At 52.3% G+C, this 12,474-nt stretch overlaps 1 protein-coding gene across 4 annotated transcripts in view; it reads right to left on the bottom strand.

Annotated features, from left to right (window-relative positions):
• Nucleotides 1-1,852: 1,852 nt before the first annotated feature.
• Nucleotides 1,853-12,474, bottom strand: part of Plcd3 (phospholipase C delta 3) — a 24,344-nt gene continuing 13,722 nt past the window's right edge. For 2 of the 4 annotated variants that reach the window (XM_008838223.3, XM_029566026.1), the window contains 14 exons: nucleotides 11,579-11,740; nucleotides 11,264-11,492; nucleotides 10,828-10,957; nucleotides 9,589-9,817; nucleotides 9,085-9,286; nucleotides 8,804-8,948; nucleotides 7,749-7,901; nucleotides 6,167-6,313; nucleotides 5,919-6,069; nucleotides 5,079-5,195; nucleotides 3,172-3,338; nucleotides 2,796-2,931; nucleotides 2,570-2,719; nucleotides 1,853-2,484 (listed from right to left, as the gene is read on the bottom strand). In XM_008838223.3, the coding sequence (XP_008836445.1) occupies nucleotides 2,396-2,484; nucleotides 2,570-2,719; nucleotides 2,796-2,931; nucleotides 3,172-3,338; nucleotides 5,079-5,195; nucleotides 5,919-6,069; nucleotides 6,167-6,313; nucleotides 7,749-7,901; nucleotides 8,804-8,948; nucleotides 9,085-9,286; nucleotides 9,589-9,817; nucleotides 10,828-10,957; nucleotides 11,264-11,492; nucleotides 11,579-11,740 (2,207 nt within the window). In that variant the 3' untranslated portion in view covers nucleotides 1,853-2,395. Of the gene's footprint in view, nucleotides 2,485-2,569; nucleotides 2,720-2,795; nucleotides 2,932-3,140; nucleotides 3,339-5,078; nucleotides 5,196-5,918; nucleotides 6,070-6,166; nucleotides 6,314-7,748; nucleotides 7,902-8,803; nucleotides 8,949-9,084; nucleotides 9,287-9,588; nucleotides 9,818-10,827; nucleotides 10,958-11,263; nucleotides 11,493-11,578; nucleotides 11,741-12,474 lie in introns of those variants that run through there. The other 2 variants (XM_008838225.3, XR_003850378.1) reach the window with 2 other exon arrangements.

Below are 12,474 nucleotides of genomic sequence, written 5' to 3' on the forward strand. Positions count from 1 at the left end.
TATGGGCCCTCAGGTTGGTGTGTATGATGGTCTGATTGGGGGAGGGGGTGCCCCTGCCATGGTATGATTATGGAGGTCAGAAGACAGGGTCTCCCTGTAGCCCCAGCTGGCCTGGAACTCACTATGTAGACCAGGCTGGCCTTGAACTCAGAGATACGCCTGCCTCTACCTCTTGAGTGCTGGGATCAAAGGCATGCGCCACCACACCTGGCTCAGTTTACTTTTTTATTTTGAGATGGCTTCACTAGGTTTCCAAGATTGGCCTTGAACTTGTAGCCTATGCAATTCTTGTGATTCTTCAGCTTTGGCCTCCCAAGTAGCTGGAATTAAAGTCCTGTCCTACCAAGCCCAGCTTTAAGAGTGCTTTTGGGGGGCTGGAGAGATGGCTCAACACTGGTTGTTCTTGTAGAAGACCTGGGTTTGAATCCCAGCACCCACATGGCAGCTGTCTGTAACTCTAGTTCCAGGGGATCCAATGGCCTCTTCTGTCCTTGGGCATTGCATGACATGGGTCCACTTACCTACATGCAAGCAATACACTCATTCATACACATGAAATAAAAATAATAATATTTTTCAAGTGCTTTTTGATTTTTCTTTTTGTTAATGTTTGGCAGTGCTGGGGGTTGAGCCCAGAGAGGCACAACTGAGCTCCAACCCCAGTCCTAGGGGTGTTTTTTGTTGTTGCTTTTTTGTTTTGAGAGTCTCACTATGCAGGCCTAGCTGGCCTGAAACTTGATATGTAAACCAGGCTAGTCTCAAACTCACAGAGAACCACCAGCCTTTGCTTTTCAAGTGCTGTAGTGCATCCTAGCCCCATCCACTGACCAGATCACTCCTATTCCTGAAGGCTAAAGCCTTCATTCCTGCCCTTAGCTTCAGCTGGGAGAACACGGGCCTAGGGGGTAGCCTCCACTCAGGGACCTCCAAAGCTACAACTGATTTCTCCTTTGCCTCTACTTCTTATCACCTTAGCCTGCCTTAAGGACTCTAGTCTCCCAACTCTGGCTCACCCTAGCTACCTTGCGCCAAGCTAGAGAAGAGAAACAATGGGGTCTCAGCACTGAGCCTGGTGTACTCCTGACAGCCAGGCACTGACCAGAGCAGCCTTGTGTGGACTGAACAACTCAAATTGTTCTTCATACACTCAGACTGGACTTGACTTCAGCTGTGTCCCACCCTGGGGCTGCAGTTCACATACCTAGTCCATCCTCCCTAGACCCCCTCAGATCCTGATCATCTCTAGAAACAAATCCATCAGAGAAACACAGGCCACGTAAAAAGCTAGCACTTCTGGCCTCAGGTCATAGGGTGGCAGGAAGGTGGAAGCTGCCTCAGACTTTGGTTCTATGGGACTTGGAGCCCAGGTTGACCCCAGGCCACCCTGTAGAAATGGCTCTCTCTGCCTTTGCCATTGCTGATGCTATTGCCCAGTAGAACTTAAAATGCCACAGCAGTTAGGTTCCCATAAGGGGCCCCTTCCTGACAGGTTTGGGCCTGGGATATTCTCAGATCCTGTCATCTGGTATCCATCACACTCTGCCATTTGTCAGTGGCAGCACAGAGCTGCCTGGTGCCTTCCTCTGCAAGGCTGGTTGGCAACAAGGGCTCCTGTCCTTGGAATGTGTCCTACTGAGCCCTCCCCCCTCCCCATTTAAGGCCTCATGTGTAGTGGGGGTGGTAACCTTATGAATTGGTAGCCTCTGGCCCAGGGCAGGGATCAGGGCTACTTTGAGCTATGGCATTTCCTGTAGCCACTCCTTGGCTGTCAGAGAAACCCAAATCCCATCGGGAAAAAGAGTCCCCAGAGGCCCTCACTCTAGCTGGTCCCTCTTGGGCCTGGGGAATAAAGTAGGAAAGTAAACTTTTTCTTTATTGTTAAAAATAGTTACTCTCCCACCCTCTCCAAGGCTCTTCAATGACACAAATCACAAACCTCCTGCCAAGGTTCCCCAGGGCTCTGCCTCATCCACTCTCTTCTTGCTTGTGACAGGAAGGAAAGGCGAGCTCAAGTTCAAGAGCAGGAGGGAGAAAGCCCGAGGGGTAGGAGGGCCTAGGGTCCCACTAATGCCCCAGTAGAGGCAATGTAGGTGGCTCTACCCCTTTGGGGAAGAAGGGGGATGGCTCGTGCAGGGCAGATAGTGAGTGAGTGAGTAGGCAGAAGATTAAGGGAGCTGGGGCCCACTGAAGTCCAGTGAATCTCTGGACAAAGCACAGCTCATGCTTGGATCTGTCCCTCAGGAGGGACTGAGCAGCTCTCAGCACCCAGGTGAGTCCAGCAACCTGGTATGCAGGACAGGTGAGGGGCTGACTCCCATGGTCCCTTGGACTGGAGAGGCCTCTCTGTAGTGATACAGACTGATACCCACTGATCAGGGGGGAGTCAGTGGATCCATCAAGAGTTCTGAATGCGAATGTGGACGAAGAGTGTGGCTGGGGACAGAGAGGCTCCATCCTTGGAAAGCAGGTGGATGTGACGGTACCCTGTGGAGCAGGCAGTCAGAAGTCAGTGTCTGGGAGGCTGGGACCCCATCCTATTATAGTTCTCGCCCCACTCACCACCACCAACCTTGCTTCAGGCTGTTGAGAGGCAGCGTAAACTGGCCCACAAAGTCATTGGGGGAGGTGACATCATAGTCTTCTACCACGAACCGGACCAGCACCAGCTCTGGGGCACAAAGCTGAAACTGCAAGGTCTGCCCCCAGCAAGGGTTGAAGCCTAGGGCACAGGTTGTGGCCGTCAGGGTCCACTGGTCGCAGGGCTTGCTCCACCCTCCTACCAGCAGCCCACCTACCATTGTTGAGCACATAATCAGTTTCCTTGCGGGCACAGTCTGCGGGCACCCCATGGATCTCCACTCGAACCAGAGGATCCACGATGGAGCTAGGTTTCTCAGCGTTCAGCTTGGGCAGTTGCTGGGCGGTTAGCACCTGGAGGAGGGAGGAACAGCAGCTTCTTCCCAGCCCCCACTCAGGCCCATGCCCACCCTTGCTACTCTTGAACAGGAAGCCCCTAGTCCTCACACTCATCCTGGCCCTCCTCCTGCACAAATGCAGACACTTGGGCTGCCCTCATGCCCCTGTCCCTGGCCTCCCTTGTCTTCCCCTCAGACCGGCACTTCTCCAGAGCTAGCTCAGACCTGAGGTTGAGGCTTGTACCAGGCTGCTGACCTGGACTGTCAGAGTAGTTCTGGGGGGTCCAGTGTACTCGGGGTCAAAGGTTGTGTCAAGGTGCCTCAGGCAAGCAGGTTTCAGGACGTAGCCGCACTGCCCATTTATGAGGAAGCGCCCTGTGTTGAGGTCCATCTCATAGCCTGGAGTCTGAAAGTTCAGAGCCACTGTGGAGTGGACAGCAGGATTGAGCAAGGGATATAAGTAGCTCTCTCCTCACAGCTCAAAAGCAACCAGGCTAGACAGAAGACACAGCTTCTCTCCTACACTAGTTAGTGCTACCCTGCCTCCATATATACATGCGCCACATGTGTGCAGTGCCTGAGAGGGCCAGAAGAGGGTGTTGGAACCCCTGGACCTGGAGTTACAGATGGTTGTAAGCTGCCATATGGGTGCTGGGAACTGAACCTAGGTCTTCTGCAAGAGCAGCAAGTTCTTTTAGTCACTGAGCCATCTCTCCTGCCCCTTCTTGTTTTGTTTTTGATATAGTCTCACTATATAACAATGTTGGCCTAAACTACCTTTCTAGCTCAGGCTAGCCATGAACTCACAATCTTCTGCCTTAGCTTCCTGAGGTACTGGGATCACAGCCATGTGCTACCACACCCAATCAGGGTTTTTAAATTTCTACCTTCATAAAAATACAACTTTGGGAGGCTGGGTAGATAGATGGCTTAGTGAGCAAAGTGCTTGTGGCACAAGCATGAGGATCTGAGTTTGGATCCCCAGTACCCACGTAAAAGCCAGGCATGGCAGTGTGCATCTATAATCTCAGTGCTGTGGGGCAGAGGCAAGCAGTTGGGGTATGGGACTCGCTGGCCGGCCAGTCTAATGAAAGGGGTGAGCAACCCCCAAGTACAGTGAGGAAACCCTGTTTTAAAAAATGTGGGGGGGCCAGATGGGAGGCAGAGGCAGGCGGATCTCTGTGAGTTCAAGGCCAGTCTGGTCAGCATGGTCTACATAGTGAGTTCCAGGCCAGCTGGAGCTACAGGGAGACCCTGTCTCAAAAAAAAAAAACAACGCCTGGTGTGGTGGCACATGCCTTTAATCCCAGCACTCAGGAGGCTGAGGCAGGCGGATCTCTGTGAGTTCAAGGCCAGTCTGGTCAGCATGGTCTACATAGTGAGTTCCAGGCCAGCTGGAGCTACAAGGAGACCCTGTCTCAAAAAAAAAGACCAAAAAAAAAAAAAAAAAAAACCAAAAAAAAAAAAAAAACAAACCAACAAAAAAGAACCAAATAAATAAGTAAAAATTTGGGGGGCTGGAGAGTCGGCTCAGTGATTAGACTGCTTTTGCAAAGGACCTGGGTCCAGGTCTCAGCACCCACATGGCAGCTAACAACTGTCTGTAACTCCGGTTCCAGGGGAATCCAACACCCTCTTCTGATCTCTGTGGGCACTGCACGACATGAGTTCACTTTCATATATGCAGGCAATACTTTAATCCCAGTACTCAGGGAGGCAGAAGCAGGTGGATCTCTGTGAGTTCAAGACCAGCCTGGTCTACATAGTGAGTTCCAGGCCAGCTGGGGCTACAGGGAGACCCTGTCTCAAAAAAAAAAAAAAAAAACAAAACAAAATTTAACAACTTTTATGGTATTTTGAGACAGTCTTATGTAGCCTAGTCTGGCCTCAAAAATCAGTATGTAGACAAGGATGACCTCAAACTCCTGAGCCTTCTGTCTCTAGCTCCCAAGTACTGGGATTACAAATGTGTGCCTGACATACAGATGTACCTTCTACATTGTTAAGAAGAAATGCACTTCATTTGATTTTCCCACCTACATTTCCAACAGCCTTTTAAACATTATCAACCAAATGCATTTTCTATTGGCAAGCTGTGTGGCAGCTCACTGCTGAGGTGCCCATTGCTGACAAGAAGTCATCCCGATTTGTGGTCCCACTCACCCAGCTGACAACCGGAGTTCCACATCTCCTGGGGGCTGTAGTTGGCCGAATTCATCCGCAGCCCCAGTGGGTACACTCGGGTCAGCTGCTGAACATTGTGCCTGACAAAGCTGTTCCCTAGGGAAGAATTGGGGCCCGGATTGTGAGAGGACTCAGGCTTTACCCCTTGCCTGTACCAGGGCCTGTAGCACCCCACCGCCACCCCAGCTCCTCACTGCCTTATGACCTGGGGTAAGAAGAGACGGATAAGGCTGCTGAGGGCCAGAGAGGGGTAGGGACACTCTGCAGATACACAGCTTGACACTGCATTCCCAGTGCCTACATTCCTGGCCCCAGGCTGCCATTCTTTGACATTTATTTTGCCCACACCCCCAGCCATGCCTTGGGTTCCTGGAACCCTTGCTGTGGCCATGCCTCCAGGCCTTTGTACAACCTGTTTCTCCAGTGCAGAGTCCCTTCTCTTTCCCCTGTGGCTTCCTCCTTACTCTGCAGTAACAGTGTCTTCTCAGGCATGGTATGTTCAGGAGGTCTTCTCTGATCTCATACCTTCCTGCTGGGCTGCCACCGGCTTAACTGGCCAGCCTGCCTATGACTGGCCCACCACTAGGTGGTGAGTGTGGTAAAGGCAGCTCCAAGACTCTCCCATCTGTGGCTCTCCACCCACACCTAGCCTGGAGTGGGGCCTTCATTCTCCTTCCCTGGGTTTCTCTAACCTCCCATAGGTCCCCCTAAAGCCCTCTCAATCTCTAGACTAACTTCAGGATACCCCTTTCTGGCCCCCAGAATCCTGCAGGACCCTGCTGCCCTTCTGCCCCCAGATGCCCACTGTCTGGCTCCTACCTGCCTCCCGGATGAGCTTCCTGGCCTTGCGCTCGCTGAGGGAGCTGACGTGGCAGGGCTGAGGGGAGCCAGGACTGGTGTGCAGGGTCCGCAGGTGGGTGGCACAGCAATACACAGCCAGCGCTGACAGCTCCGGGGAGATCTGCTTAGCCTGGGAGACTAGCCTCAGTGGGAATCCCTTTGCTTAGGCTCCCCCACCCATAGTTCTGCAGTAGGACCCAGCCTGCTGACCCAGTTAGCACACTCACCCTCCGCCTCTGTTCTGCAACCTCTGAGGCCTCTTCAGCCTCTTCTTCCTCCTCTTCCTCATCCTCCCTGTCTGATAAAATGCAGCCATCCTCATTCCGAGCAGCTGGCAGCTTCTTGCCCTTCACCAAGACCCGTCCCTTCAGCTGCTGTAGAGGCCAATATGGACAAGTGAGGACCCTCAGGCAACCTGTCAGTCATTCAGCCCCCACTGTGAGAGCGGCTGGGGGCTAAGGGGGCAGGTGAGAGACAGGAGAGATGTTTTGAATATGAAAAATTGGGACAGGAACTACAAGGCCACTGATAGGGGATGGCTAAAAAGGTATCTGTCAGAATACCACACAGTAGCCCTTACAATGACCAAAGGCAGTTTAGGATTGAAAGGGACGTATCTCTTACTCAAAAAGATCTTTTCCTACCCAAAAAGTTCTTTCACTGAAGGAGTGACTTCAGGGCATGTAACTTTTCTTTTTTGAGACAGTCTTATGTTGCCTGGGTTGGCCTCAAACTCAGTATGTAGCCAAGGGTAACTTTGAACGCCTGATCCCCCTGCCCCCCTTTCCCTGTGCACTGGAATTACACAGGCTTGTACCACCACATTTGGTTTTAAGCCTCCAACTCTTGAACCTGGGTTCTCTGGAAAAGCAGCCAGTGCTCTTAACCACTGAGCCATCTCTCCAGCCCCTGGCCTTCAACTCTTGATCCTTCTGTCACAGTAGATGTGTGCCCCACATCTTGCTGGATCTCAAGTTCAGGGCCAGTTTGGGCTAAAAAAAAAAATCCCAACTATTCAGAGCTAGGGGTGTAGTTCAGTAGTCACAGTGCTTGCCTGGCATACACAAAGTCCTGGGTTCTATCCCCAGCACGTTATAAAACAGTCATGGTGACCACACTCCTAATCCCAGCACTGAGGAGATGGAAACAAGAGGATCAGAAGTTCAAGGTCATCCTTGGCTACACAGCGAATTGGAGGCCAACCTGAGCTCCATGGGACCCTGTCTCAAAACAGCAGCAATAACAAAGCCAAATAAATAGATGAGAAGAAAGTTATGTATACAGGCATATATGGAAAAATTCTACAAGAACACAAGAAACTTGTGAAACAGGGTGGGATGGCTGTGAGTAGCAAGCCCCTCCCCCCTTGTTTTTGTGACACTAGGGATAGAACCCAGGGCCTCATGCACACTAGGCAAGCACCAAACTGCTGAGCTACAATCCTAGCCTTGCTTAGCTGGAGTCCTAAACAGGTGGCATTGGACAAGTGCAGGTGGCTGGGAAAGGAGATATAGATGGAAAAATGCCCACTCATGCCATGGAGGTGGAGGTGGCTGGACCTGCAGGGACTCTGTGAGAGGGGACACAGAGCAGATGAGACAGGCATAGATCATAGAAGGTCTTGAATGCCTGGTAAGAGGGTGCGCTGGGTCTAGTCAGGAATGGGGAACCAGAGGGCAGCAAAAAGACATGAGTGGCAGATGCCAGCAAAGCGGAGAAGGAAAAGGTCCAAGCAGAAAAAGGTGAGGGGTTCTGAACCAAAGGGGTGGAATGAGTCATGTTGAGGGGGTGGGGGTCTGGGAACATCACCTCAGGAGACGGCAGCTCCTCGGGGTTCTGGGAGTCCAGTGCCTGTGTCACCAGCATGTCTCCTAGGATGCTTCGAAGGTGGTGGGCCATGACAGTCTGCTGTTCCAGCCCGCAGTGGTTCTCAAGGGACAGGATAACAGGGTATGGGGACAGCTGTCAGAGGAGACAGGCAGCTGCTCAGACTCACCCTCCCTCTGCCAGTTCTTCCCTACACATGGTGCCCAACCCTTTCAGGACAAACAGGCAAAGGCAGGGCCATGGAGAACTTATCCTAAGGGACCAAGGCTGGAAGACATGGGGCATAGTGGCACTAGTATGTGCATGGAGGTGCCAGACATCAGATCTGGGACCATAGGGAAGGTATGGACTGTCTGGAGACTGAGGGTGGCTGCAGGAATGACTTCCATTATACATGTTTTTTTTTTTTTTTTTTTTTTTTTTTTTTTGTCTTTTTGAGACAGGGTCTCCCTGTAGCCCCAGCTTACCTGGAACTTGCTATGTATACCAGGCTGGCCTCGAAGTCACAGAGATCCACCTGCCTCTGCCTCCCAAGTGCTGTGATTAAAGGCGTGTGCCACCACGCCTGGCTCATTATACATACTTTTTAAGGGCTAGTGACACTGACCATGTCAGTGATGTGGCAAACCCCATCGTTTGTGAGATTGTGTTACCTTGACAACTGCAAAGCTTAGACAAATGCCACCGCTGAACCCAAACAAAGTTGTAAAGCTTACACAGATGCCACTGCTCAACCTGAGCTTACTCTTGGGAAGTCAAGACTAAGAGGTCTGCCCTTAGACCCCAAGGTTTTTTTCTGGAAATTTGGTGATGTCAGTACATTTATTAGCCATGAGGGTGGGAAGAGGGAGCATTCTACTAGGCTTTATTCTTATCCCCTCCGCCAGTTATCCCCACAACACTTGCTGAATTAATGATGCTCTAGGAAGGGCTTTTCCTTTGGAAAAAACTAAGGGGCATCTGGTATGTGGGAGAGGCAAGAAGTCACTAAAAAGCCCCCCTCCCCGGGGACTGGGAAAGGGGTCTCAGAGGCTCACCGTGAAGGCGTGGTCATGCACAGCTTGGATCACATCTCGGAAGAGAATCTTGGAGGTGAGCGTGTGGCCATGGTAGATGATAGGCTCCCCTCCTGGCCCCTCCCAGCAGTCCAGCTCCACACAGCGGCATCCCTGGGCAAAGGCCCTGTGTGATCAGACAGATGAATGGGCAAGGTGTGGGTGTGTCACAGAACAGGGTAGTGGGCAGGCTTAGCACAGAATAAGATAGAGCCCCATAATCCTGAGCTGCACTGCCAGATGTGGTACCCCCACCACTATACCTAATGTAGGCCTCGGTGCTGCTGGGCCCTCCAATCTGAGAGTCAGTAAGGTAGGTGTTGTGAGAAGAGGAGATGAAGTAGTGTGCAAGGGGCTGGCTCATGTCCTGGAATACACACGTGTGAGCCACGTCCAGGGCAGCCCCCTCGGGCGACAACAGATACATCATGAAGCCATCCAATGTCATCATTTCGTGCTGCTTGGCTACAGGGAAGGGGAGAGTGTCAGGCCACAGAGGCCAAGGTGTCTAGACTCAAATTGCTCCTATCACTCACTCAACTTAGTGATAACAGCTAGGTTACTGCTGGACTACATATGCCTTGCCATTTAATCTTTCGCTGAACCTTGCAGACACATTATAAAGCTATTTTACGGCTATGGGTGTGAAACATAGAAGAGGAAAGGAGACCTGCCGGGGACAGTGCCCCTGTGTCAGTGATAACAAGACTTGCCTGGCTCGGAACCCCAGAGCTGCCAAGGGCCAAAACTGAGCTGTGCTCACCCACCTGTCTCATTGAGCTCATAAGCCTGGATGAGCTGCTGGGCACGGGCTAGGGTGGCACCATCCTCACCCTGGTCCTCCAGGAACTCCTGTAGCTCAGAGGCGCTCAGCACGTGGTCCTCACCCGAGTACCTGTGGAAGATCTCCTCCAACTCAGGGCGTTTCAGCAGTCGCCGGAGGAACTCCTCAATCTCAGCCCCCTCCAGCCGCTCATTATTGGAATGGTCACACTCCTGAAGAACAGGAACAGGGAGGAGGGGCTCTTGAGAACCTGGCCCCATTGACACACTCCATGATCCATAACAGCTGGGAAGATCCCCATTTCCTTACTCTCCAGTTTTTGTAGCCCATGCCCCTGGGGAACTGCAGGTCTCTTGAGATCCATGCCTGTCCATTTGTACCATGACCTACCCCAAGGATCCAAGTTAAGATCCAGGAAGAAAACGGTGGCCTTGGGGCAGGTCTTGTGCCACAGTGCCACTCCATGTGTACACATCACCATCCTGAGACAATCAATGAGAAATTAGTGAATGAAAGTTGGAGAAGTAGCCCATGTAGAGCTATTGTCCTGTGTACAAGTGTGTAGACTCTCCTGTCTTTCTGGGACACAGGATGGTCACACACTCAGCATCCATACAGGTACCTGCCATGTTCCTGATACAGATTCACAGATTCAGAGTTCACTGTGTGCCACAAACTCCCACACTGGCACCAGTTCATGGTGCAGTGGAGGGTCCCTCATGGAGAAGCCTGTACAGCTGTGTGTATGTACTTATGTCTGCAGGTCACTCATGACTGTGTTCCCAATGTGAAAGCCACACATAGTCACATGTATAGGTGATGGTACCATGAAGACTAAGAGAGATGAGAACAGCTTTGCTGTTCATACCGGAGGGCTCTGGAGATACCACCATATCTCTGAGGCCTGAAGTATCACAGAAAGTTCTGGCCCTGTGACCCCAGGGCAGGGGAAAAGGTTAACTAGGCCCAGATGTTGCCTTTCTTCAAGAAGAGGTGGCTCTCTACAAAAAAAGCTGGAGAGATGCATACCTGTAATCCCAGCTACTCAGGAAGCTGAGGTAGGAGGATCACAAGTTCAAGGTCAGCCTGGGCTATATAGTGAAATCCTCTCTCAGACAAACAAAACAAAACAAACAAACAAAACAACCACTGGATTGAATAAGAGAGCTAATGCTTCAGATGGCTGGGGGTCGGCAGATCAGAGGCAGGGCCAGGTGTTCACCTTGAACAGGCGATAGGCGTACATGTCATTCATGTCCACGTTGACCATCCTAAGGAGGCTCTTGATCTCCTTGAAGCTCATCTTACTGTCCTGGTTGGAGTCTGCCCGGTGCAGATAGGAATGGATCCAGGTGTGCGTGCTCAGGAAATACCAAGCAATAGACAGGGTCCCCTTGGGCAGCATTAACAGATTAAGTCATCTGTATCAGAACAAGGGGCAACATCTTCACAGGTTCTAGCTCCCCAAATTATGAGGCCCTGCCTACTCTCTGCAGTGGGGGCGATACCTCATCCTCTTAGGAGCACAGGCCAGGCCAGGGAGAGCATCTCCATCCCCATTTCAGAACACCAGGAACTGTCTTGGCTTGTTTTCCTAAGGACAGGATCCCTGGCTATGTCTCCAAGGACTCGCCCTCCTTCCCAGCCTAACAGGATATTGGTCTAGTCGTTCGCGCTGGCTCATGGCTTCCAGGCGTGCGCGCAGCTTGGCCAGGCCGCGCACCCAGCGCTGCGCCTCCTCAGCAGTGGCGGCTGCCAGGTCCAGGTTCTTGCGGCGGCCCTTGAAGGCGATAGTGAGGCAGCGCGCAGGCGCGAAAGCGCCCCCGAAGCGCCTCAGGCCCTCGGACTGATGGCCCTCCCGGACAGCCTCGATGTGCTGCACGAAAACTAAGAGCAAAGCCGGGTCAGATGGCAGCCTTGGTGTCCACGACTGTCCCTGCCGTCCCGCCCCGGGCCACCCATGCCCCGCTCACAGATGTGCTGCGACGGCGCGCGCGGAATACGCCGCTGGAACCACACGCTCAGACAGTCCTCCTGCAGCCGGTACAGCCGCTCCTGGTGCCATGTGCGTGAGCGGATCTTGCGGAGCCGGGAGCCCCGCAGCATGGCTCGGATATCCTCATCCTCGGTCAGGCCTGCAGGGGACCTAGGGCATTGGACCTTGCTCTGCAGAGCGGCATCCCTGACCAGAAACTTCTTGCACTGAGCGCTCCTCCCCCTCCCCCACTAAAGTTAGGACCTGCAGTGAGGGAACTTTATCAGGACTTATTCACACCCGGGCCTCCTGCAGGCCTCTCCTCCTCTCTTCATTGTAACAAGCCATATCACCAAGGTCAGCTGCTTTGAGCTTTGCATCCCCAATCACCTCCCTATCCAAGCAGTCCACGGGACAGGCCATCCACTCTCCCTTCCATGCTGAGTTCTCTGCAGTCCCTAAGCACAATGCCTGGGATTCAGGCCTCACTGATCACCCTTTCATCCAGTCACCTCCATCAAAACCTCAGGGGCTGGAATTGGAGATCAGTGGTTAAGAACACCTATTCTCCCGCGTTTAATTCCCAGAATCCACATCAGGCAGCCCATAATTATTGCCTGTAATTCTAGCTCCAGGGACATTTGAACCTTCTGTGGGCACCTGCACTCACAAGCACATATACACATAGATACACACACACACACACACACACACACAATTTAAAAAACCTCAAGGACTGGTGAGATGGCTCAGTGGGTAAAGGAACTTGTCAGACACCTGGAAACTTCAGTTCAATCCCAGGGACCCACATGGTGGAAGGAGAGAACTGACTCCAGCAAGTTGTCTTATGACACAGAAACACACACACACACACACACACACACACACACACAC

This window comes from Nannospalax galili, unplaced genomic scaffold (genome assembly GCF_000622305.1).
Source record: "Nannospalax galili isolate Female #2095 unplaced genomic scaffold, S.galili_v1.0 scaffold95, whole genome shotgun sequence".
Taxonomy (NCBI): domain Eukaryota; kingdom Metazoa; phylum Chordata; class Mammalia; order Rodentia; family Spalacidae; genus Nannospalax; species Nannospalax galili.